At 40.4% G+C, this 23,382-nt stretch overlaps 1 protein-coding gene across 1 annotated transcript in view; it reads left to right on the plus strand.

Annotated features, from left to right (window-relative positions):
- The window catches only part of IARS2 (isoleucyl-tRNA synthetase 2, mitochondrial), a 32,298-nt gene continuing 8,916 nt past the window's right edge, over positions 1–23,382 (plus strand). Inside the window, exons 1-14 of the mRNA XM_079763697.1 lie at positions 1–363; positions 2,025–2,147; positions 3,291–3,450; positions 4,630–4,778; positions 4,861–4,910; positions 4,991–5,100; positions 5,183–5,273; positions 5,872–5,987; positions 7,543–7,712; positions 8,453–8,543; positions 9,441–9,592; positions 11,953–12,113; positions 19,867–19,969; positions 20,647–20,740. Coding sequence (XP_079619823.1) covers positions 91–363; positions 2,025–2,147; positions 3,291–3,450; positions 4,630–4,778; positions 4,861–4,910; positions 4,991–5,100; positions 5,183–5,273; positions 5,872–5,987; positions 7,543–7,712; positions 8,453–8,543; positions 9,441–9,592; positions 11,953–12,113; positions 19,867–19,969; positions 20,647–20,740 — 1,843 coding nt within the window. The 5' untranslated portion in view covers positions 1–90. The remainder of the gene's footprint in view (positions 364–2,024; positions 2,148–3,290; positions 3,451–4,629; positions 4,779–4,860; positions 4,911–4,990; positions 5,101–5,182; positions 5,274–5,871; positions 5,988–7,542; positions 7,713–8,452; positions 8,544–9,440; positions 9,593–11,952; positions 12,114–19,866; positions 19,970–20,646; positions 20,741–23,382) is intronic.

Raw genomic sequence — 23,382 nt, forward strand, 5'->3', positions numbered from 1 at the left:
TCGCGAGGTTTCGCTGGAGTCCCTGTTTCCCGATCCCGTGTGGGAGCCGAGGCCCCGGCGATCCCCCCGGGAGCTTGGGGGCGGCCCGGCATGCGTTGGGGGCTGCGTCCTCGCGGGCCGGGGCCGGGGCCGGGGGCCCTGGCCGCCGCCTGGAACCTGTGGGGGCCGCCCCGCCTCCCCCGTCGCCCGGGGTGGCGAGGGGCCGCCCGGGGGCTGGTGGTGCGCTCGGTCGCCGGGGCCAGTAACCAGCTGCAGAACGCGAGTGACGGCAAGTACCGGGACACGGTGCTGCTGCCGCAGACCAGCTTCCCCATGAAGCTGCTGGGGCGCCAGCAGCCCGACACGGAGCTGGAGATGCAGCAGGTGCGCCCCGCCTCTGCGCCGCGCGGGGGACCGGGAGGGGAGGCCGGGCCGGCGGGTGCTGGGGAGACGGGCGGTCCCGTCTGGGCGGGGAGGGCGTGGGACAGGCCCGCGGGCTCCAGGCCCCTTTGGGGTGTGTGTGTGTGTGTGTGTGTGTGTGTGTGATCAGATGAGTGGAAACCACCCACTTCTTTCGGGTTTTCTGCCTGAAACTTAAGTGAAGAACCTGGAGGTAAGTCCCTAAGGGGCAGCCGGTTCCCGAGCAGAATATTCAGGGGGAATCTAGCGGCGCTCAGATAGCGTTAAGTCCCATGTTTCAGCTTGGGCACAACAGGTCAGTGTGGATACGTTCCCAGGGGCTTGTAAAAAGTAAATGAATATGTTCACATATAAATAAAAATTTGGTTATTGCCCCGAGCCGGTGTGGGTCAGTGGTTGACCCTCGATTTAGGAACCCGGAGGTCACAGTTCTAGTCCAGGTCAGGGCACATGCCTGGGTTTCGGGCTTGATCAGTGGGGGCGTGCAGGAGAGCAACTAATGGATGATTCTCTCTCATCATTGATGTTTCTGTGTTTTTTTACAAAATATATATTTTTATTAATTTCAGAGAGGAAGGGAGAGGGAGAGAGAGATGGAAACATCAATGATGAGAGAGAATCATTGATTCGGTGTCTTCCTGCCCCCCCCCCCCCCCCCCACTGGGGATGGAGCCCGAAACCTGGGCGTGTGCCCTTGACCGGAATCGAACCTGGGACCCTACAGTCCGCAGGCCAACGCTCTATCCACTGAGCCAAACCGGCTAGGGCAGTGTTTCTGTTTCTATCCCTCTCTTCCTCTGAAATCAATAAAAATTAAAAAAAAAATTTTTTTTTTTGGTTATGAGGACAAGTAGAAGATCACCTATGTGATGTTAACCAATCCCTAGTTGGAATTATGACTTGTTTGCAGGACAGAGTGGTGCTACTTAACTTCCTCTGAGTTGCTTCCCAAACTATGTGACTGCCTCCTGTATTAAATAGAATATTCTAAGGGCAGAGGCTCACATGTTAGTTTCTCTCCTTCTAGAGTCTTTAAAGCCCCTGACACTCAGGATCTATTGGTTCAGCAAGTATCGGTTAGCTTAAATATGACAGTTATCATAGTACTAGACTCATCGACTTGTTCTGGCACCTAATTTTTGAAAGTGTTTTATCCAGTACCTTCTGTATTCCAGGAACTGTCACCGTTTCAGATGTTCTCTCATTTCATCTTCACACCAAGTGGATGTTAACGTTTTTTTCAAAGGAGGAAACAGGCCCGGTAGGGCAAAGTTGAGTTGGCCAAGGTCACGTAGTAGATTGCACTGCGTGTTGTCTCAGACTTAGAGAGTAGCAAGGGCTTAGGTTTAATCAGAAGTCTGTGAGGGCGGCTGTTGAAAGGTTTGGAAAGAGTACTCAGCTGTCAGAGGGGAAGGGGGTTAAGGAGGCTGGTGAAAAACCTGAAGGGATCCAGCAAAAAACAACAACAACAAAAAACAAAAACAAACTCACCCTAGCCAGTTTGGCTCAGTGGATAGAGCGTGGGTCCTTGGACTGAAGGGTCTCGGGTTCGATTCCAGTCAAGGGCACGTACCTTAGTTGTAGGCTCCATCTGATGTTCAGACTTTATCGCTCTTTTTAAACAGAAATGTGGATTTTCAGAACTTTATTCATGGCAGAGAGAAAGAAAAGTCAAGACGGAATTTTGTCTTCACGATGGACCTCCTTATGCAAATGGTGATCCGCATGTGGGACATGCTTTAAATAAGGTAATCATAATTAAGTCTATAAGACTTGGGGGGAAAATATTTAAATACACTTTACAAAAGAGTGCTCGAATACTATGACAATTACGTAAATTTGCATTGACACATAAAATGAATGTCTTGACAGAAAGCAGCAGTAAACCATTTCGGTCCTGCGTGAAGTATAACATCACTGGCATTTGCTTTGAGCTTGTTATTTCACGTTAGTAAATTTCGTTTTAGTCAGTAAGTCATTATTGAATACCTACTATGTGCCAGGCGTTGTTCTGGTCTGGAAATAATCAGTGAACAAAATAAAGATAGGTCTTGTCCTTTGGAGCTTGTTATGCTTTAGTCAGGGAAGACATAATCAATAAGATAAATAAAATATGTTAGAGCTGCTATAGACTGAATACTTGTTTCTTCTTCCAAATTCATATGTTGAAACCTAATCCCTAATGGGTTGGTATTTGGCAATCAAGGTTTTGGCTTCTATTGCTGTAGGTTTTTTTAACCTATTCTAAAATTTCAGAGAGGCGGAATAAAAGCATATACTAGTATTTTTCGATGTCTGGTTTCTATCAACCATGCATGTAGTATTTCTGAAATTCATTCATGTTGTTTTAGATATCAGTAATTGCTTCTTTTTTCATGGCTGAGTAGCATTCTATTGAGAGAATATACCACAATTTGTTCATCAGTTTTTGTTTTTTCTTGAGTTCTTTATACTTACGTGGGAAAATGGGAGAGGGTGTGGCCTTGGCCATCTGTCTCTGCTTTCAAAACCAGGAATTTGGTCACGAAACAGGTCCATACAGCTTAGAGCAGTGTTGCATTATAATATGGATTGTATATATTGTATTAGAAAAGTAAGTTGTGTTGAAAACTTTTAACATTTGAGATATGTTATACATAGTGCACGTTCCACAGAGGATAAACTATGCTGCTTAATAGCTCATTTTTCAATTATTGCACATTTTACATCAGCCGGCCAAAAAGCATAACTTCAAATATCTGTTATTCTTGTTTTTATGTAGAATTAGTAGGTTACTTTATATAAATCCTTTTAAAATTGGGCTTTCTCAGTGTTTTAAAATATTAAGAAAATAAGGTAAGTTGTTGGATACATGCTTCATGTATGAGTGATGATTAGCATTTTCTTTGCAGATTTTGAAAGACATAGCCAATCGATTCCACATGATGAGAGGTTCCAAAATCCACTTTGTGCCGGGCTGGGATTGTCATGGATTACCCATTGAAGTGAAAGTCTTATCAGAACTTGGTGGGAAAGCTCAGAATCTGTCAGCGATGGAAATTAGAGAGAAAGGTAAGTAACCTGTGTTTCTGTTTGGAGATGGTATTTGTCAACACTGGTTCTTAGGAAAAGTCTGGGCTTGATTAGAGGGACCTGTTTATTTTGTTTTTGTTTGTAGTTATAATGAGATCTGTTGGAAACCGCTTTGTCACAGAAAATTCAGATTTTTAAAAATTGACCTTTGTGAGAACTTATGTTCAGAGATTGAAGGAAAGATTTGTAAGCATTTCCAAGTACATCATTCAATTCTTGAGTCTTCATATATGTACATATATATATGTACATATATATACACACACACACATATACATATATATATGTATATATATTTTTATATATATGTGTGTGTATATATATATATATATATATATGACATTTTTCCATTGGTTTTTAGAGAGAGTGAAAGGGAGGGGGAGACACAGAGAGAGAAACATTGATATGAGATAGAGAGACATTGATTGGTTGCCTCCTGTCTGCCCCCTACCAGGGCCGGGGATCGAGCCTGCAACCGAGGTACATGCCCTTGACCAGAATCGAACCTGGGACCCTTTAGTCAGAGTCTCGACGCTCTATCCTCTGAGCCAAACTGGCTAGGCCTAGTCTCCATATTTTGAGATTATTATTTTGACCAGTGTTTTTATTTCTTTTCCTAGCTAGGGCTGTTGACCTATTTCAGGGGATAAAACAAAAGTAAATTCTAAAATACAAATATATTTTAAATTAATCTCTTATTTGATTCTTTAGTAGATTGGGTCGGCAAGGAATCTTGTATTTGTATATGTTAAGCTATTGTATATTTGGATATGATTGCGAAGATTATTTACTTCCTTGTGAAACTTATTATCATTGACTATATGTACTGCTTAATTTCTTTTGTTTAATGAAATATATTCTCTGATCTTTTCTTAAATTCAGAAATTTGAGGAATTCTTCCAGGGTATTTTTTCTAAATGTGAGGTCATTATACAAAGTCTAGAAAATAGAGAAGATGGTAACAGAATTTTAACTTTAGAAATTCTAGTTAATTTTAGAGTTTGAACACCTTTAGCTTTCAAAGTAACTTCCCTATTAAGTAAACTCTATCATCTAAACTGTGTACAATACCTGCATTTAGAGAGATACATGCTGAGCCATTTTGAAGAATGGGCATTTACGGGTTTTTCAAAGCGTTTTCATGTCTATTTTGTTCAGCTAGGTCATTTGCTAAAGCAGCAATTGAGAAACAGAAGTCGGCATTTATTCGTTGGGGAATTATGGCAGACTGGAACAATTGCTACTATACGTTTGATGGCAGTTACGAGGCCAAACAGTTGAGAATTTTCTACCAAATGTACGACAAGGTAACGAAGTACTTTTTTCCTCCGCGAGTGTTAGATTATTACAGAATTCCAGCTTTTCATAGACTCTCTTTGTCTTTTCTAGGGCCTGATTTACCGGTCTTACAAACCTGTGTTTTGGTCTCCCTCATCGAGGTATTTGTGTGTTTTTGCTTAATAAAGGAGAAATTTTGTGAGGCTTCCAGATCCTTATGTCTAATATGTTTCAACCTCAGGACTGCCTTGGCTGAAGCGGAACTGGAGTACAACCCCCAGCATGTCAGTCGCTCAGTGTATGTGAAATTCCCTCTCTTGAAACCTGCTCCCAAGCTGGCATCTCTCATAGGTACGATTTATTCATTGCTTGAGTTGATGACGGTTATGGAATTGGAACATTTGCTAACATATTTGAAACTCTGTTCTCACAGATGGTTCCTCTCCCGTTAGTATTTTAGTCTGGACCACACAGCCTTGGACAATCCCAGCCAATCAGGCTGTTTGTTATATGCCAGATGCAAAGTAGGTATAGCAGTGCATTTTTTTGTTTGTTTAATCCACAAGTAGGATCAGTTCTGTCATGAGCATTATTTTGAACTTATTTCATCCTCATTATCCTCTTAAAAGTTAATGAGTTCTAACTTAACTGTGTTCATATAGACTTTAAGATCTTATTTCCAGCTTTTTTGGAAAACAAAACAGATGTAAGGGATGAAGTCCTTTGAAAATAGTACTTTGGGCCCTAGCCGGTTTGGCTCAGTGGATAGAGCATCGGCCTTCGAACTGAAAGGTCCCAGGTTCGATTCCGGTCAAGGGCACATGCCCGGGTTGTGGGCTCAATCCCCATTGGGGGACTTGCAGGAGGCAGCCAATCCATGATTCTCTCTCATCATGGATGTTTCTATCTCTCCCTCTTCTTTCCTCTCTGAAATCAATAAAAGAATAAATATATATATATATATATATCCCCCACAAATGTATTATTTAAAAAAAGAAAAGAAAATAGTACTTTTGGGATTTTGAAGTTAGTTTTTCAAAAATGGCAGTAACACATTTTAAATGTTACCCGTGGCTTTTCTTCCCTCATTGTTAGTAACTGTACCCTAAACTTTTATTTGAGGTATGCCGTTGTGAAATGTTCCACATCTGGAGAGCTGTACATACTGGCTGCAGACAAAGTGACGTTTGTGGCTTCTGCTTTGAAAACAACATTTGAGGTTATTTCGACATTTTCAGGTGAAGATTTATAGATATTCTGACTATCACAGTCATCAAAAGATTGGGTTGGTTGAGGTACTTTGCTGAACGCTGCTCATTCTGAATCCAAACAGATGTGGCTTCTGCCTTTCTAGAATATGTGTCACAGTGATTCCCCTGGAGGAGACTATACATTAAACATGATAGGGGCATAGAAAAATGTGAACATTGACAAAGGCACAACAGACAAAAAAAATTTCTGCCAAATATCCAATGTAAAATTGGACAAGTGTCCTTTCTGCGAGGTAGAATGTACAAAGATCTTTTCAACTTTTTATCCAAAATTAAATTGCGAAAAATCATTTTTATCTGATGTAATCAAAAGAGCATGGGAGGAAGTAAATATATTTATTTTTGGTGCATTATTTTACTAAGGAAATTGAGTAAATTCTGAAAATTAGTCCAAAGACAGTGCTTCAATCAAAACAATCTTTAGTGGGCTTCAATTTGGGTCTGGTTTTGAGCTATAACTGTGGGAATCTAGGGAAGTTTTAAAATGACCTTTGGCCCGGCTGGTGTGGCTCAGTGATTGAGTGTTGACTTGTGAACCAGGAGGTCATGGCTCGATTCCAGGTCAGGGCACCTGCCGCGGTTGTGGGCTCCATGCTCAGTAGGGACTGTGCAGGGGACAGATGATCAATGATTCTCTCTCATCCATTGATGTTTCTATCTCCCCTTCTCCCTTCCTCTCTCTGAAATCAATAAAAATAAATAAATAAATAAAATTACCTTTGATCCTTAGGAATGATATATCTTCGCATTTTTTTTAATGTTTTTTAAATGAATGAGATATCCCAAAATGGAAAGATTGCCTAACTAATAGTGAAGCCCTCTATCTAAATTCATAGGTTCAGGTACAAGCCAGTTCGAAGTTTCAACAGTCTTAGCAAAAATAAAGAGGATTTTAAGGGAAGGGCAGGAAAGAAACTACAGAATGTTTATCACTTAATATCACTTGGTCCTTACTGGTGCAATAGGTAAGGAGGATCCAGTATATTCTTACTCCATACGCCCCCTCTTTACCTCCCCCTGCCAATCCCCTGCCTGCATTTTGAGTGCAAAATGTCTACTCCACAAGTTAGATGTTGTTATGGAAGCTGAAGGGCATTCTCTCAAGGTTTTTGAAAGTGGTTATATTTAAGATCACTTTTCTAGATTATGTAATTGTTTCAAGTTATTACTGGGCAGAGAAGTATTGGGTTGCTATTTTGAGCCACCACATTTCCAAGCAGTAGATGTAATTCTCATGGCTGGCAAAATATGCTGGTGACAACTAGCTTATGACTGATTAGAGTAGTAAGAATGTTGAACAGCTAAAACGGAATAATTTGGACGGGGTAGGTTTTCTTTGCAGAAAAATACATACTGTTTCTTATTAATCACTTAGAGCTCCCAGAGCAAGGGAAGGGGGAAGCCGGGCGTGGGCCAATCTGTGCCAGTCTGCTCCTCTTGTCTGCTCGGTGGCTGCTCTTAGAGAGGCAGAAGAATCGCCATATGAGATGATTCTTTTCATTGTGCTTTTCTTTGCCTTCAGGTGCCGATTTGGAAAATGGTACTTGCACTCATCCTTTACTTCCTGATAAAGTCTCTCCTCTTCTACCTGCAAATCATGTGACCATGACCAAAGGGACGGGATTGGTTCACACAGCCCCCGCTCATGGTATGGAAGATTACAGTGTAGCTTCCCAACACAACCTGTCCACGGTACTGGTCCTCTTCCTTCCTTTTTAATTGCTGCTTTCGTAGAATTAAAGTGATAAATCTAGTAACATCTTTCTTTTTTTATAATGAACAATCACTTTCATCATTATAATTGTGAAATTTGTGCAATCCACTAGAGCTTCATTAATTCACCCTAATTGAGAAAGATTTCTTAAGGCAACACAAAATCAGCACAAAATTAAAATTGAAGAATGTACATTAAATGGGGCAGCTTTTTCTTTCAAATATGAAGTCACATAGACGAATTACTTACTCTGAAAATTGCCAAGTGGACTTCACTAGTTTTACTAGTTGAAAAGAACAGGTGTTTTTAAAACTATATAGTCCTCTCTAAATATACACACCAATTACTTAGCAAGTTTTTCCATTTAAAGGTGAGTTGCAAAGTCATCACACGGTGTATGTAAGTTGCCATAGATCCATAAATTAGTAGAGATCAAATTAAAAGTGATGTTCTATTTTTTAGTAAACATTAGGTCTCTGCTTTAATAAGACATTTTGCCTTTAGGGATGTAAATGTATAAATTTACATTTCCTAGTCACTGAATAAGTCCTCAACATTTCAACGTAGTGAGAGACTAGACCAAGCATGTCAGATTCTCGGCCGGCGGGCCGCACGCCTTGTTTATTAGGCTGAGATGTCTTATCTGTATTGTCTTGCCAGATACTGTCATAAGATAAAATGTCTCGATACTTTAATTTTTCAAAATGACACTTTGTAGGATTGTTTAGTGGATGAAGATGGCGTTTTCACAGCAGCTGCGGGACCTGAACTTCAAAACAAGGCCGTCCTTGACGAGGGGACGGATGTGGGTGAGTATTGTGTCTGTTGATGTCATAAATCTGTATTTTCTGAAAAGTAGCCAGCAGGAACCTTGACTTATGCTCCCATCTTATACTTTCAACAAAAAGCTAAAACTACATCTTATTTTGCCACATGGTTTAAAATAGAGTTTAGAGTTTTCCATCCCTTGCTTTGAAGATGTCCTGTTTAAGCAAATCAAGGTGTGGGCAGGGCCGCGCTCCCTCTGAGAGATCTGTGGACGAATCCTTCCTTGCCTCTTCCATTTCCGGTGGCTCCTGGTAATCCCTGGGTTAAACCAGTCCTGGGTGTAGAGCTGTTACTCCAGTCTCTGCCTCCAGTGTCACCCGCCCTCCTCTGCTCTGTGTGACTGTGTTCGTTCCTCTTGTAAGGACAGTGATTGGGTTAGGGCTCACTCTAGTCCTGTGACTTCATCATAACTCGATCGCATCTACGAAAACCCCATTTCCATATAAGCTCACATTCACAGGGTCTGGGAGTGAGGGCTTGAGCATCTCTTTTTGGGGAACAAAATTCACCTCACTGTACCTGGTATCTTTTTTTTTTCACTGTACCTGGTTTCTGCCAGAATACATGGTCACCGTTTTAAGAACCTAGACATGTAAGATTGTGACTCTGAATTTCAAGTGTAGAGTTCTAAGTGTATCTTGTTCATCTTTCCTTTGAAGGGAAGGCAGTGGGATAATCCTGAGTCTGGTTAGGGTTTTATAGTCCCTGCGTGTTTTGCCAGGAGATTCCCAGGTTATGCCTGTGATACTTGGTAGGTGGCTACTCTTCCTGGCACCTGCTGGTGCAGATTTAGGTCTCCTGGGAGTTTAGAGAGTTACTAGGATTTTCATAGTACTTGTAAAGATGTCTAACGCAAATTGTTACTGACTTTTTTTAAGTTATAAAGATGCTTCAGGCTTCAAAGAATTTGTTGCTAGAGGAGAAATTGGTACACAGTTATCCCTACGACTGGAGGACTAAGAAGCCAGTGGTTATTCGTGCCAGCAAGCAGTGGTTTGTAAACATCACGGAGCTCAAGGCCACAGCCAAGGTAGGCAGGCGTCCTACTGCAGCCTGGCTTCCACGTTCTCAGTGGGGGAGGGCTGCTGGTACGATTCTCAGTGTGAGGCGGAGGGAGGGTGTGCTGCTGTTAGGGTTTGGTCTCATCAAATGGTAGAATTTCAGATCAGGAAGGACCTTGGATTTCCATTCCTCATTATACAAGAGAGGAAAATCAGGCTGAGGGGTTAAGTGACTTGCCCAGATCCTGCCCAGTGCAGCGAAAGTGGCATAGAATTGGGACAGAATGGAGCTTGGCAAATTGTTTAATCCAGGCGTCCTCAAACTACGGCACATGTGGGTGTTTTTGCCGTTTTGTTTTTTTACTTCAAAATAAGATATGTGCAGTGTGCATAGGAATTTGTTCATAGTTTTTTTTTAAACTATAGTCCGGCCCTCCAATGGTCTGAGGGACAGTGAACTGGCCCCCTGTTTAAAAAGTTTGAGGACCCCTGGTTTAATCTCTCAGAACCTCTGTTTCCTCATCTGTGTAAAGGTGATCATAACGCCTACCTCCTGTTCTAAAGTTTTATATGTATTTGAACTCTTTCATTTAATAAAATGTTGGCATGGCAGTTTGGGGCCCTTGCCAAAGCTATGCGTAGCAATTTGCATTTTCTGAATTTGTATTGACGGGACAATTGTGACATAGACTGGTTTTGTGTGTGTGTGTGTGTGTGTGTGTGTGTGTGCGTGCGTGTTTGACATCCCATGAAGCCCTTACTGGTAAATGTTAAAATTTGTAACTTCCAGCTCTGCACAGACTTTTGGATGCAAAACATCTTAGTCTGATGCAATATTCTGAAGTTGTTTTAAAAAAAGTCTTACATACAATTTTCAGTTGCTCTTTGCAGAGATAGAATAGAGTGAGGTACTGCCATGCTTCTGTTGCCTAAATTCAACAACAATCAGCTTATGACCAATTTTGTTTTTACCCAAACCTCTCCCACCACTTTTTGTTGTTAATCCTCACCCGAAGATATTTGCTCCATTGATTTTTAGAATGGAATGGAGGGAGGGAGGGAGGGAGGGAGAGAGAAAAGGAAGGAGGGAGGGAGGGAGGGAGGGAGGAAAAATAGCCAGAGAAAAAGAGTGGGAGAGAAAGAGAGAGAGAGAGAACCATTGATGTGAGAGAGACACATTGATTGGTTGCCTCCCGCATGCACCCTGAATGGGACCAGGGATGGACCCTGCAACCGAGGTACATGCCCTAGACAGGCAGTCAAACCCAAAACCCTTTGGGGGGTGGGCTGACCCTCCAGCCACTGAGCCAAACCGGCCAGGGCTCACCACTCATTTTTTACTCGCTATCCATTGGATTGTTTTGAAACAAATTTCAGGCATTCTTTCTTCCATAAACATTTCAGCATGTGAATCTGAAAGATAAAGACTCTTTAAAACATAATTCCAGTGGCGTCATCACCACCTTAAATAAGTAATAGTTATTCTGTAACAAAATCAAATATCAGCGTTCACATTTCTTGGATTTTTAAACCAGATTTTAAATTGAATGGCAGGTTTTGTCATTCTGCCAGTAGGTGGTGCTACAAATGGCTTTGGGGGAGAAGGGGTTTCAGGTAAGTGAGGAAACTAAACATGAAACTGAAAATATAAAAATGCTTTTATTCATGGGTAAGGAGGTTTTTAAAATGAAGTTAATATACTTTGGCCTCGTTTGAGCTTATTACCAAACATTTTTGCTATATATATAATTTGTGATTTTAGTAATTAACAAATGAAATGAAATCAGATGTTAGTAATTTGCAGCTCTTGCGTTGTGGGGTCGGGCGTGGGGGGGTAGGGTAGGGTTGGGCAAGGAGGGAGCGTTCTTGAGAGATGAGAGATAGTAAGTAAAGGGGAAGTCACTTATTTTGAGAACGTGCTTTTATGTTTTAACCATACTATATGTAAATTAGGTTAGTTTGCAATCCTTGTTTGTCAACCAATGACAGTTTTTCTTTAGCATTTAAAAAATGATTGAGTTCAAGTTTGAATTTATTTTAAGTGTAGTTTAATGAAGTATAATACTTCTACTAAGCCTGTTATTGCTACCTGTTATTGCGAGTTTTGGTCTGGTGCTTAGAAATGGTATAAAATCTTTTATTACATACTCAAAAGCTGCCGTCTGCTCTTGATGCTCTTTAGTAGTTCTTTGTGGCCCTGGTTCAACTGCCTCATTTGCTCTGAAATGTGTAGTGTTTAAGTTAGTTTTTTGGGTAAGGAGAGTTGATGGGGGACATGTGAATGAGTATAAATATCTAAGGAAAAGAGCTGTATTAGGGTAAATAGTGACAGTTCTAGAAAACTTGTCATGCTTTCTCTCACTGGACTTAATTTGTGAATCAATTGCAGGAATTGTTAAAAAAGGTGAAATTCATTCCTGGATCAGCCCAGAATGCCATGGTTGAAATGATGGACAGGCGGCCATATTGGTGTATTTCCAGGCAAAGAGTGTGGGGGGTTCCGATTCCCGTGTTCCATCATAAGACAAAAGACGAATTCTTGATCAACAGGTAGGACTTTCTAAATATTTTCAGTATTTTAAAGTGAGTTGTATTTTCCTCAGAAATGGAAAAATAGTGGATTATTGAGAACTCCTAATAGATGTTAAATAAAATATTCTAAAATAATTATCTTTGGGGGGGATAAAATATAAATTTCAGCAAGATCCTTTCAATGTGATTGAAATGTGAACAGCTGTGTTTTTCAATGTTTATACATAGAAACAGAGGCTCCGATATTTTTTTTCTATGAGGATTCTTTGTTCCTGTGTGCCAGGCCGTGTGCTAGAACAAACTATCGGGAATCCAAAGATGGACAGTGTTTGGTGGGGGGTCCCAGTGTGTAATTTTTCTTTATGAATTAGAGTCACTTCTCTTACTGAGTCTACCCGCCCTTTCAGCGGGAAGAGTGTCATGTGATTGTGTAGATGCTTTAAAATTTAAGAAACTATAATACAGTTCAATGTATAAAATTACATTTGTTGTAGTGATTACATTCCCAATCGAAGCTAAATTTTTTCCTAAGTTTTTTTTTTTCTTTCTTTTTTTTTTTTTTTCATTTGGAAAGATAACACATGGACATAGTAAACAGTTTGGAGCAGAAAAGCTTATTCAGTGCAAAGGAGATTTTTTTCCCCAGGCCAGACACTTGACCTTTGAGTTAGTGAACAAGACTCCCGTGGTCCCTGCTCATATGAGATGATGGTCTAGCTCAGTGGTCGGCAAACTGCGGCTCGCGAGCCACATGGGCTCTTCGGCCCCTTGAGTGTGGCTCTTCCACGAAATACCACGGCCTGGGCGAGTCTGTTTTGAAGAAGTGGCGTTAGAAGAAGTTTAAGTTTAAAAAATTTGGCTCTCTAAAGAAATTTCAGTTGTTGTACTGTTGATATTTGGCTCTGTTGACTAATGAGTTTGCCGACCACTGAGCTAGGACATCTGGGGAAGTATTGGGATGGGCAGGGGCTGAGGAGCTGGGGGGGAAAGTAGAACGTGTGTGCAGGAGCCATAATGTGCTGAGTGTGAGGGAATTTCAGAGAGATCAACTCTAGGAAATATTGGGGCAAATTGTAGTGAGTCTTGAGTACTAGGTTAAGGAATTTAAGCTTTCAAATAGGCATTAAGAGTGAGAGTTTGTTTTAGGAAAAGAAACTAAATTCTGGAGACCAGGAAGTCATTATAAGGCTCTTTATTACAATTATAATTTTATTAAAATTTGGAGCTAAGACTCTTTGACCTAAATATTGTTGCTTATGTGTTGTTGTTGTTTAATTGAGAACTTGATCAGATGTAAACTACTAATACCTTATTACCTCTATTAAGAATTGAAGTTGAGATAAATGCACACAAGTGAGAGAGAGACAGACAGACAGAGACAGACATTGATCAATTGCCTCCCGTATGCCACCCGACCGGGGATCGAACCGCAACCTTCGGGTGCACAGGATGATGCTTCAACCAACTGTGACCCAGCCAGTGCAGAACAAGTTTTTTAGGGGATTTTCTTGAATTGATTGAGGTAGACCCCGTGTATATATTAGTAAGCAGAGCAAACTGGTTTAATCATGACATTTTAATGGTACATAGGTTGATTGGTCAGTAAGCTGGGTGAAATAAATGTGAGCTTCCTCAGAAAAACACAAGCAGATATTCATCAGGCACCATTTATGTTTTATTTACAGTCAGTACATTTACATGGTTGTTACAGATTCTTTTTTTGTGTGTTATTTGTATGGTTTCTGATTCCGAAGTAGTAAAGATATACAGAATATTGGCCTACAGAAATGACAGACACACTTAGCCACACTGTCTGTCAATTCATAGGTCATTTTCCTGTACACCATTGGTTAGTTACCAGCGTGGCCCCAGGCACGGAGGGCTGGGAGGGACCGGAGGAAGAGGTAGCCCACTCCGGATTGGTAGGTGGCAGGTTGTGAGTCAGGGAACTTAGCCGAGATGAGACTCACAGTGACTTCCATCTGCTGTCTTTCTTGGATGTGCCTTTATATTGTAGCGAGTTGGTAACCATCAAAAGTAACAGCATCTCCACTGGAATTTGGTACACAGTCCACATGGAGTTGCTGTTACACTTGATAACTCCATTATGTGTATCAAAAGATGCCTTCAGCTTTTCTTGATGAAAGTCTATAAATAATCTCTTAAGTATACCTAATTCACAGAAGAAAATCTTCATGAATTCATATTCTAAATAAGTTCAGAGGCTGGCATATTTGAAACTCTGGTGTTTAATTTTGATTTGAATTAATGTTATCATCTGCACTTTATATTCCTATTTGTAGAGTCTCAAATCATTCCATTTCTGTCTTTAACATCATCAGTCATTTTCTGAATCTGTAATTTAATGCCATTATAATTCAGGTGGAAATCTATTCCTAGTTAACAAAGATAAAGTAAGTATTTTTAGCATAAAAAAAAATAAACTATAGAAACACTTGCTACCTAGGAAGGAAAAGAAGTTGTTAAATTCCTTTCGCAATTTCAGATGATTATAATTAATTGAACAGTATTAATGCAGTAGTTAACCTATGCACTTAAGGAACTTAGTAGCTCCTCATTTCTGGAAATTATGAGAAATTTCCTAGAAACAGGCAAGGAATTTCTAGTTTAAGTTGGGTGTAAGCTTTGGCTACCTCAATTTTTTACTCATGTTCATGGCCATTTGGTGGAAAATTATAATGTGTATTAAACAAAGAAAAATTTCTCCAAATATGTTTCCTTCACCTTGTAAACATAAGCATAGCGTTAAGTTAAAAAATAGCTTCCTTCTCTAACTTCAGTGTTCTAGAATTAAAATTAGTACATAAATAGGAAACATTTAGTCTCTTACCTTCATCTGGTAACTTACAGAAGAAGAAAAGTTCTTGTAGTCCTTCGTATTTTTTGCTTCTATGCAGACAAAACGCAGGAAACACTGGGACAGCAACCGTTCCTTCATTACCTAGCAATCCTAATGCTGCTTAATTTCCAATAACACGCTAAATAAGCTTCCAGCCTGGTTGATGTCAAAGTCCAGGGGGATTGGTTGGTGCCGTAGTTGCTTTTACTGCCGGGGCATTTTCGCTGATTGAAACCTGAGGGGCACGTAATGCATGTGTTTAGATAAGGCTCTGGCGTAAAGTACAGAGTTTTATGACGGACTTATCGCTTTATGAAATACAGCATTAAAATGGAAGCATATAGGTTATGTACTGATAAGCGGTTGCACCCATTCTCGTCGACAGTAATTTACACTGATCTTCAGGTTATAAGTTAACTGTTAAATATAGGCTATTATTAACAGAATGGGGGAATTCTTAAATTTCCAAAAATAAATGTTGACTTCTTCCTTGTATTTTTTTCTGAAGAATGTTTGATATCACTAAAAATTGCCTATCAAATCGTTTCAAAATGTTTTAAAGCATGATCTCAGTTTTGTTAGAAAAACAATTACACTTCTAAGTATTTATCCGAGGGACATAAGGGGACCGATGTCTTGTGCAATGATGTATATGTAAGGAGGTCCCATATGGTAGTTGTTTATAAAAGAACATAATGGTATAGGAAAGAGATAACTTACGTCAATTTCAGAGAATGAATGCAGTCATTAAAAGTGGTAGCTCAGCTCTTAATGGGTGCCTCGTTCCCTGTGTGTGAAAATCAAATGAATGGAGCCCATCCAGCATGTGGCTGTTTCTAGGGTTTGCTGCAGATCTATGAGTATCTTTCGATCAGTTGTGCAGCCTTTGCTTGTATTTTCCCCCCAAAATTATCTTACCGGATTTTGTTTGAACATTAAATTTATTTTTATTTTGCAATCCAGCAAGCCTCAAGTCTGTAGGTTGGATGTGTGTGTTCATTTTTATTGCAAGTTTTGTTCTTAAAACTCTCTCCCAGAGTTTCTTAGGATCATTCAGACCGCCAGAGTCCAAGCCAAGAGAAAATTTTCACTTTGTGACACCGATTCTGTGCACTTAAATTGTGATCTGTTTAGAATGTGAGGATGTTTTTCTCTTTGAAATCTGCATTCTTATGTATCAGAAATTTGGTTCCGTTTTTATCCTCTAACTCCAGAATTGCCTTTATTTTTGTTTTAAAAATGTAAGTAATAGTTGTCTACGGTCTCAAAATGGAATTGAGAAAATGTAGCAATTAAATCATGAATTTCAGATTTGACTAGAGGGGGTGGGTTTTTACAATTTCTTAATAATATGCCAGCTGCAAACTCAGAATCTTTCTTCGTTGTTTGGTATTTCTAGTTACCAACGAGGTAGAGTAATTGAGCATAGTTCAGTAATACTTATATTAAATCTTCACTGAGCTACCTGCTATTTAGGGATGTAAAAAAGCGTTGACTTTGGCATTCTAAAATGGACATGTCAAAAAAAAAAGGGCACATGTCATTGTCACCTGTAGTTGTAAGTTGCTTTTCCCAGTGTCATGGAGACTGGCGCTCAGGAGAGGAATATGCTGTGCTCCTGTCAGGATCTACCGAGCCGCAGGTGGACTCTGGTCACTGGACTCGGGACTCGTTCTGTCAGCACTAATCTCCCGAGACGCCCTGGTGCCCCTCCTTCACCTGGTTCATGGCTAGTCCTTGAGCCTCTGCTTAGCAAACCTGAGAGAGGAGGAGTGTGTGTTTACTTTAAGTGGTCTTTTAGATGAGCTAGAGAGGCTGGATAGCAAAGTAAAAACGTTTGAACCATGACTTACGAGACACGCTTTCAAGGCCTGGCTTTCACTGTGTTACTGGCTTAGGCTCATGAGTGCTAAGGAGCCAGGAGGCACAGAGCCGAGCGAAATGTGTTTTCTGTGAATCAGTTAGTGCTTAAAAGGGGCTTTGACAAGTATAGTGCATGGTGGACGCATAAGTGTTTATTTTGATTAACCTTTTGCACTCTAATGTCGAGTATGACTCGACACGGTTAGCATTAGAATAAAGGAATCGAGAAAAAAGCAAGCGAGTGCAAAGGGTTAATATATTGATCCCAACATTTCAATCCTATTTTCTAAGTGAACATGAAATTTGAACCATTTGCTTTTACTTTCGTACTATTTTTTAATTTTAATTTTATTTTTTGTACTATTTGTTTAATCTGTGTATTTCCAACGTTTAAGACTGGCTTTCTGTTTTATTTTACTGTTTACCTGAAATTGCAACTGATTTTTACAGCATACCTGCTGTACTTGTGTCTAGTGTAAGTGTACTTTTTCCAGTCTCTCTCTCATTTAGGTTTATTCAGATTTTTTTATTATAGTATATTCATATTTTCTTAACTGATAAAATGTTCTGTGCAAACTGCATAAAATAGTAATAAGTAACTAAATATTGTCATATAATTAGTTATTGCAGAGTGTTTTATGGTCTCATCACAAAAGTTTATCTTTACTGTTAAAGTCCATCTAAAATGTGTGACTTGCCCTACCTGGTTTGGCTCAGTGGATAGAGTGTCGGCCTGCGAACTGGAGGGTCCCGGGTTCAATTCCGGTTAAGGGCACATGCCTGGGTTGCAGGCTCGATCCCCCGTAGGGGGCATGTAGGAGGCAGCCGATCAATGATTCTCTCTCATTATTGATGTTTCTAGTCTCTCTTCCTCTCTGAAGTAAATACATTAAAATAAAATGTGTGACTGTGTTAGATTTATGGACTTGTGCCCATTTTAACATTATTGCTTTTTATAATTTCTTTAAAATAGATGCTGGTAGCATTATACTTTTTAATCCTTCATAGCATATTTTGCTTCATAGTGATATTTTGCTATTATAAGGTATTTAATTTATACTATCCATTTGACTTTTGCTTCCCACATTTTTTAATAAACATGTCATCTGTCGGTGAATGAGCAGACCCAAGAGGTGAAATGATTTGTGCTACAGTCATGATTCATAAACCGTAGATACGGATTAAGAACTTAAAGCTTTTTCCTACCCACTACTCTTTCCATTGTCATTGACTTTCGTGGACCTATAGTTAATTCTTAGTTACTTGTGTTGATGGACTGTGGTAGAAAGGAGGATAACAGAAAAGTCGGCTTTAGTGTCTATATTTTAATTAACCTAACCATTAATGTGGGTATGTGTTTTGGTAACAAAATGAACTGTCTGAATTTACCCGACTTTTAGAGAATCGGTTTGAATAATAGCTACAACTTCTCCTCTTCTTACTAAGTAAGGGGTACCAGACATTGGTCCAGGCATTTTATATATAAGCTTGATTAGGATCTGTAATAGCTTGCGTAATGATACTCTTATTATTTGCATTTCACAAACCAAGGTACAGAAACGTTAAGTGCTTTGCCCAGGGTCACCTGCTAGACAGTGATAGAACCAGGAATTAAACCAAAGCTGTCTGGGTCCAGGGTCCATGCTCTTGACCATGATATACACTGTGACTTAGTAGAAAGCAACTAGAGGAAGTTGTAAAGTCCACAAAGCTGTGATAATAAATTAAAAGTATGTTGTTCCTGTGAGAAAACTTAGCATAAATTTCTCCGAGTTTAATTTTAAAAAAATATATTTTATTGATTTTTTACAGAGAGGAAGGGAGAGGGAGAGAGAATTAGAAACATCGAAGAGAAACATCAGTCAGCTGCCTCCTGCACACCCCCCACTGGGGATGTGCCCGCAACCAAGGTACATGCCCTTGACCAGAATCGAACCCAGGACCCTTGAGTCCCCAGGCCGACGCTCTATCCACTGAGCCAAACCTGTCAGGGCCCTGAGTTTAATTTTTTAATAATTTATAACTGTATCTCCCCAAAGATATGGTCAGTTTCAGTTTTCGTTTGATCTGCACTTACTGGCTCTGCGGGTGTTAGGCACTGTGCTGAGTGCTCATGGCTCAGTCCGTCAGTCTGCAGTCACCCTAAGGAAGTACATAGGATCGCTGAAATGTAAGGCCATTAGGGCAGGGATCTTACCTGCCTTAACTGCTTTGTCTCCGGTGCTCAGAACACTGTCCCAGACATTGGAGGTGCTCAGTAGATAGTTTTGAACAAATGAAGTGTATTATTTGCAACACAGAGGACAACCAGGACTTAGAGGCGTGTTGGTACTTGAACACAGTCTCTATAAAAAGTGGCAGAGTCAGATAGCAGCCTGGGTATCTGTTGTCCAAGGGGACGTGCTGGTGTTGGGGGTGTTCTGGTGTGGCGCTGCTTGTGCACGTGGACTTGGACTCAGGCCTGTGAGCTGTGACGGGCACTGGAAGTGTCTGAGGGGATTGGTGAAGCAGTTTCAGGAGCGTGGTTCTCTCAGAGATGTATTATGACATTCAAGGGATGAGAATTGGGGAGAAGTCAGACCATTGCATCCATCTAGAATCGTGGCAGTGAGCTTGGACAAATTCAGTATTAGATCAAGAACAAGTTGGAGCAATATTTCAAAGGTAGGACTGTCGGGATGTGTTGCTTTGGGGCAGAAATTGGGGGGGGGGGGGAGATAATTAAGAGGTTTTGAATGTAAGTAGTTGAATAGGAAACAGATGGATAGAAACAGGGAAATGAGTACCTGAAATAGGAGAAGTTTTTTTCTTTTAAGGGATCCATATGATTTAATTTTATTTTTGAGATATATTGATATTATTTATATTGAATTTAAAATGATAGCAGCAGCCGAGTGAACAAGTAGTTGAAGAGAATACCACTGAAGTTTGGGGAAAGGATAGGAAAATGTCCTGCGATAGGGAAAAACATTACTTTTTAAAACATTTAAAATGTTGGCATTAATCACAACAGTTAATGGAACAACTCTGTCTTGTCCCGTGAAACAGCCAGACCATTGAGCACATCGCTAAGCTGGTGGAGCAGCATGGCAGCGATGTCTGGTGGACTCTCCCCCCGGAGCAGCTCCTTCCGAAAGAAGTCTTATCTCAGGTGAAGTCCCTTTGTCAGGCACCAGCCTCTGTGTGCATTGCATGACTTTCCAACAACAGAAGAGACTCTTGGGAGTTAAAAAAGGAGGTACATTATCATGTAAAGCAAGCATGTCAAACACGCTGCTGGTGGGCCACGAGCTTGACATGCGTGATGTAAAGTGAAGGAGTTTATTCACTGTAAATAGAAGTCAGTGCATGGAGAGTAGACGTTTTGTCTAGCTAGAGAAGCTTGGTATTTAACGTAGCTGCGAGTGTGAGGGTTTTTGTTATCTCATTGAGGGCCACAGTTTGAACGGACTTGCTTAAGTAGCTATAATTGCGAGAACAGGGCCTGGCATCGGTATACCAGGACTTTGTAGGATCTGAATTAGGGGTAGCCAGTGGCATCATACACCAAACATCCGAAACGGAAGATAATCTTGAGAAAATAAAAACAAAAGCAAAATTACAAACAGTTTTATATTTGCATTAATAAATGTGTAAATCAGGTGGCCATACTAATTTTGACATGCAAATGAGTGAGTTGTACGTAATTGTGAAATATTTGTAAGTGTTTTAAATTTAATCTGAAAATGTGAGTGTGATAGTTGCAAGCATTTCATGTCCTTTGGACTTTTGGGGGATTTGTCGTGTGCATTCCCGGTGAAACTAAAGTGCTCTTACCTTTCTCCTCAGGTCGGTGGTCCCGACGCCTTGGAGTACGAGCCGGGCCGGGACATCCTGGACATCTGGTTTGACAGTGGAACCTCCTGGGCCTGTGTGCTTCCAGGTGATTTAAATTGTAGTCTGCACACCAATCAAGCAGTTTTGAGACTATGTAGACATTGCTTAGCAGGAATCTATATCCAGGATCCCTCTTGCTTTACTTGGAAGATCTGCTCTAATGTAATCTGAGATCGGAAGGACCCTTGGAGATCATTCAGTCTGAGGATTTGTAAACTTCGTTTTTGTTTTTCCAAGTGAAATTTTATACAGAACCTCAATGCATGAGATAGAGAAAAGTGGGGGTTTTCTCCCTCCTTTAGCTTCCCCAGCCCACCTGGCATCCCCGAGGCACCCAGTTCTATAAAAGAAAGTGTGGACAGCACTAAAACCGTCTGACCAGCATTTTTCAGAAGCGGCAATGAGACAGCATTAGAGGCCAGTTAGGGGCTGGTCACATAGCCTAGAGTCAGGCTCTGGGACTCAGTACCTGGTTTTCAGTTCTCCTTCTTCTCTACTACATGCCCTTCCTCCCCCCAATATGAACAGCTGACTGATTTTACACTTACTCCTAGTTAGGGTGAGTCTGTGACTCACTGGCTAAAGGGAAAGGAGCGATTGGGCAGGAACTAGGTGAGCAGGAGAAGGTGCACATCAGAGGACGTGTTCAGTTGCTGGGGGAGCAATATCCTTGGGGATACTGAGTGGGAAGTTATCGATAAAGCAAAGTATGCGGCTGGCCGTCCCTGTGAGGGAGGAGACGGGATGAGGTGCCAGGGAGCAGTGGCAGCTCAGACAGGTGCTTGCACTGCTTCGAACGGCCGGCTGTGGCCCAAGAGGCCCTGTTTGCTTTGGGAGCAAGGGAGTGCGGGCAAATGGCTTGTCTGTGCAGAGGCCGTTGTCAAAGGGATGGGCGGGGATTGTCCTCAGGTTTTCCCTGAGCATGCTCTGGTTCGAGGCCTCCATATGGGGAGGACAGCAGTATGGATCCCAGGAGGGGAACCATTCCTTCACTTGGCCTTTCAGCTTAGGAAATTTGAAAAGCAAAATGCATGTAAATTCATGTTTACTCTATATCATAGCTAAATATACAGAATAAAATGTCCAAGTATAAGTTATATTAATACAGTTTTATAATTTTTTATGTAGGAATTTTCAGAATTAGCATTTCATAAGTTTCTCCCACTGTATTTAAGAGAAAATATGTGACATAGTGCTCATGTAGTACATTTCAGAGTTCACTAACTGCTTCGGCCTTGGTGAGAATTGCTGCTGCTAGCATTGCTTTTTAATTTCTGAAGTGGTTTTACATAATATTACATTACCAAGTGCAGCGCATGCCAGTTACACTTGGAGTCATCACCTGGGTTACAGAGCGTGGGGACGCCCTTAAGACCCCCAACCCCTGTGCCGCTGTCCATGGTGCTGATGGCGTTTAGTCATTTTGTTTCTATTTTGTGAAGTTCTTAATCAAATATTTGTGGCAGAAATACTTTATTAAATGAAATTGATGGTAAAAATGTACCTGGCTAGCAAACCATATTTTCCTTCCCTGTCACATTTGGGTAATTAATTCAAAGCAAGAAAATTAATTTATTTAAAGATGTATGTTGCATGCATAGGAGGCTGCCAGAATATAAACTACCTTTATGATAATACATAAGTCTAATTTTAGACCATAGTTTTCTGCTTTTTCACTCAGATCTTATATTCTTCCTCCTCCTCAAAAAAAAAAATGAGTAATCTCATAAGATTATTTTATTTACTTAATAAGAATTAGATTAATTGGTTTATATTTTACCCTATTTTCTTCCCTTTTATTCTTTTATGACCAAAAAAAACAACCACACAACAAAAACCAAAACTTGATAGGCATTACAAATGAAATGGGAGTCAAGATACTAGGTGAATTCATACTTCAAAAGGCCATAAAGTAAAGGTGATTTGCCTTAAAAAAAAACACCACAAGAAGTCACCTACTTTTCCTGAGAAGGCTTGTTGTATTTCTCATTCTCAAGTGGTTGGTATCAAGTCCACTGTGACATGACTGATTGCCTACGTCTGCATATTTCCTTTAGAGGACATTATTGAAAAATAACATCAGCCTGATTTTGAGCTAAATTTTAGCTACCAGGCTTCATCAGTACCTGCTAATGTTTAATGAGATAAATTTGGTGATTACATGACATATGGTTTTGCTTTTGCTGACAGATTTTATAGCAGTGAAAGAGATTTGGCTTATCAATTTTAACACCAGGTCAAGTGCGGGTTTCATTGTGAGTTCAAGGTCAATAGAACTTAAGAAATGGAAACTTGAAAACTTCCTGAAAGGGAGTAGTATTTTTAAGTGAATCATATATAGGTAATAAATCATACTATATTTCTAAAACATTTTTTAAACATTTGGCAAAGGCATTAATTATTGCAGTAATTAAAAAAAAAATCCACCATGAATTATTTTTAAATTTTAAGTAGACTAATTTTTTGGAGCAGGTTTAGGTTCACCATAAGATGGAGTGTCGAGCACAGTGTCCCGTACCCTTTGTCCCCCTTTCCTCAGTCTCCCCTGTCAACATCCCCCACCCGATGGCATGTGTTACCGTGCGTGATCTACATTTGCACATCGTCACCACCCAGAGTCCACGGGTGACAGCAGGGTTACCTTTGCCGATGTAGATTCTGGGGTTTGAACACATGTGTTAATGATAC

Source organism: Cnephaeus nilssonii (assembly GCF_951640355.1).
Source record: "Cnephaeus nilssonii genome assembly, chromosome: 23".
NCBI classification, from domain to species: Eukaryota; Metazoa; Chordata; class Mammalia; order Chiroptera; family Vespertilionidae; genus Cnephaeus; species Cnephaeus nilssonii.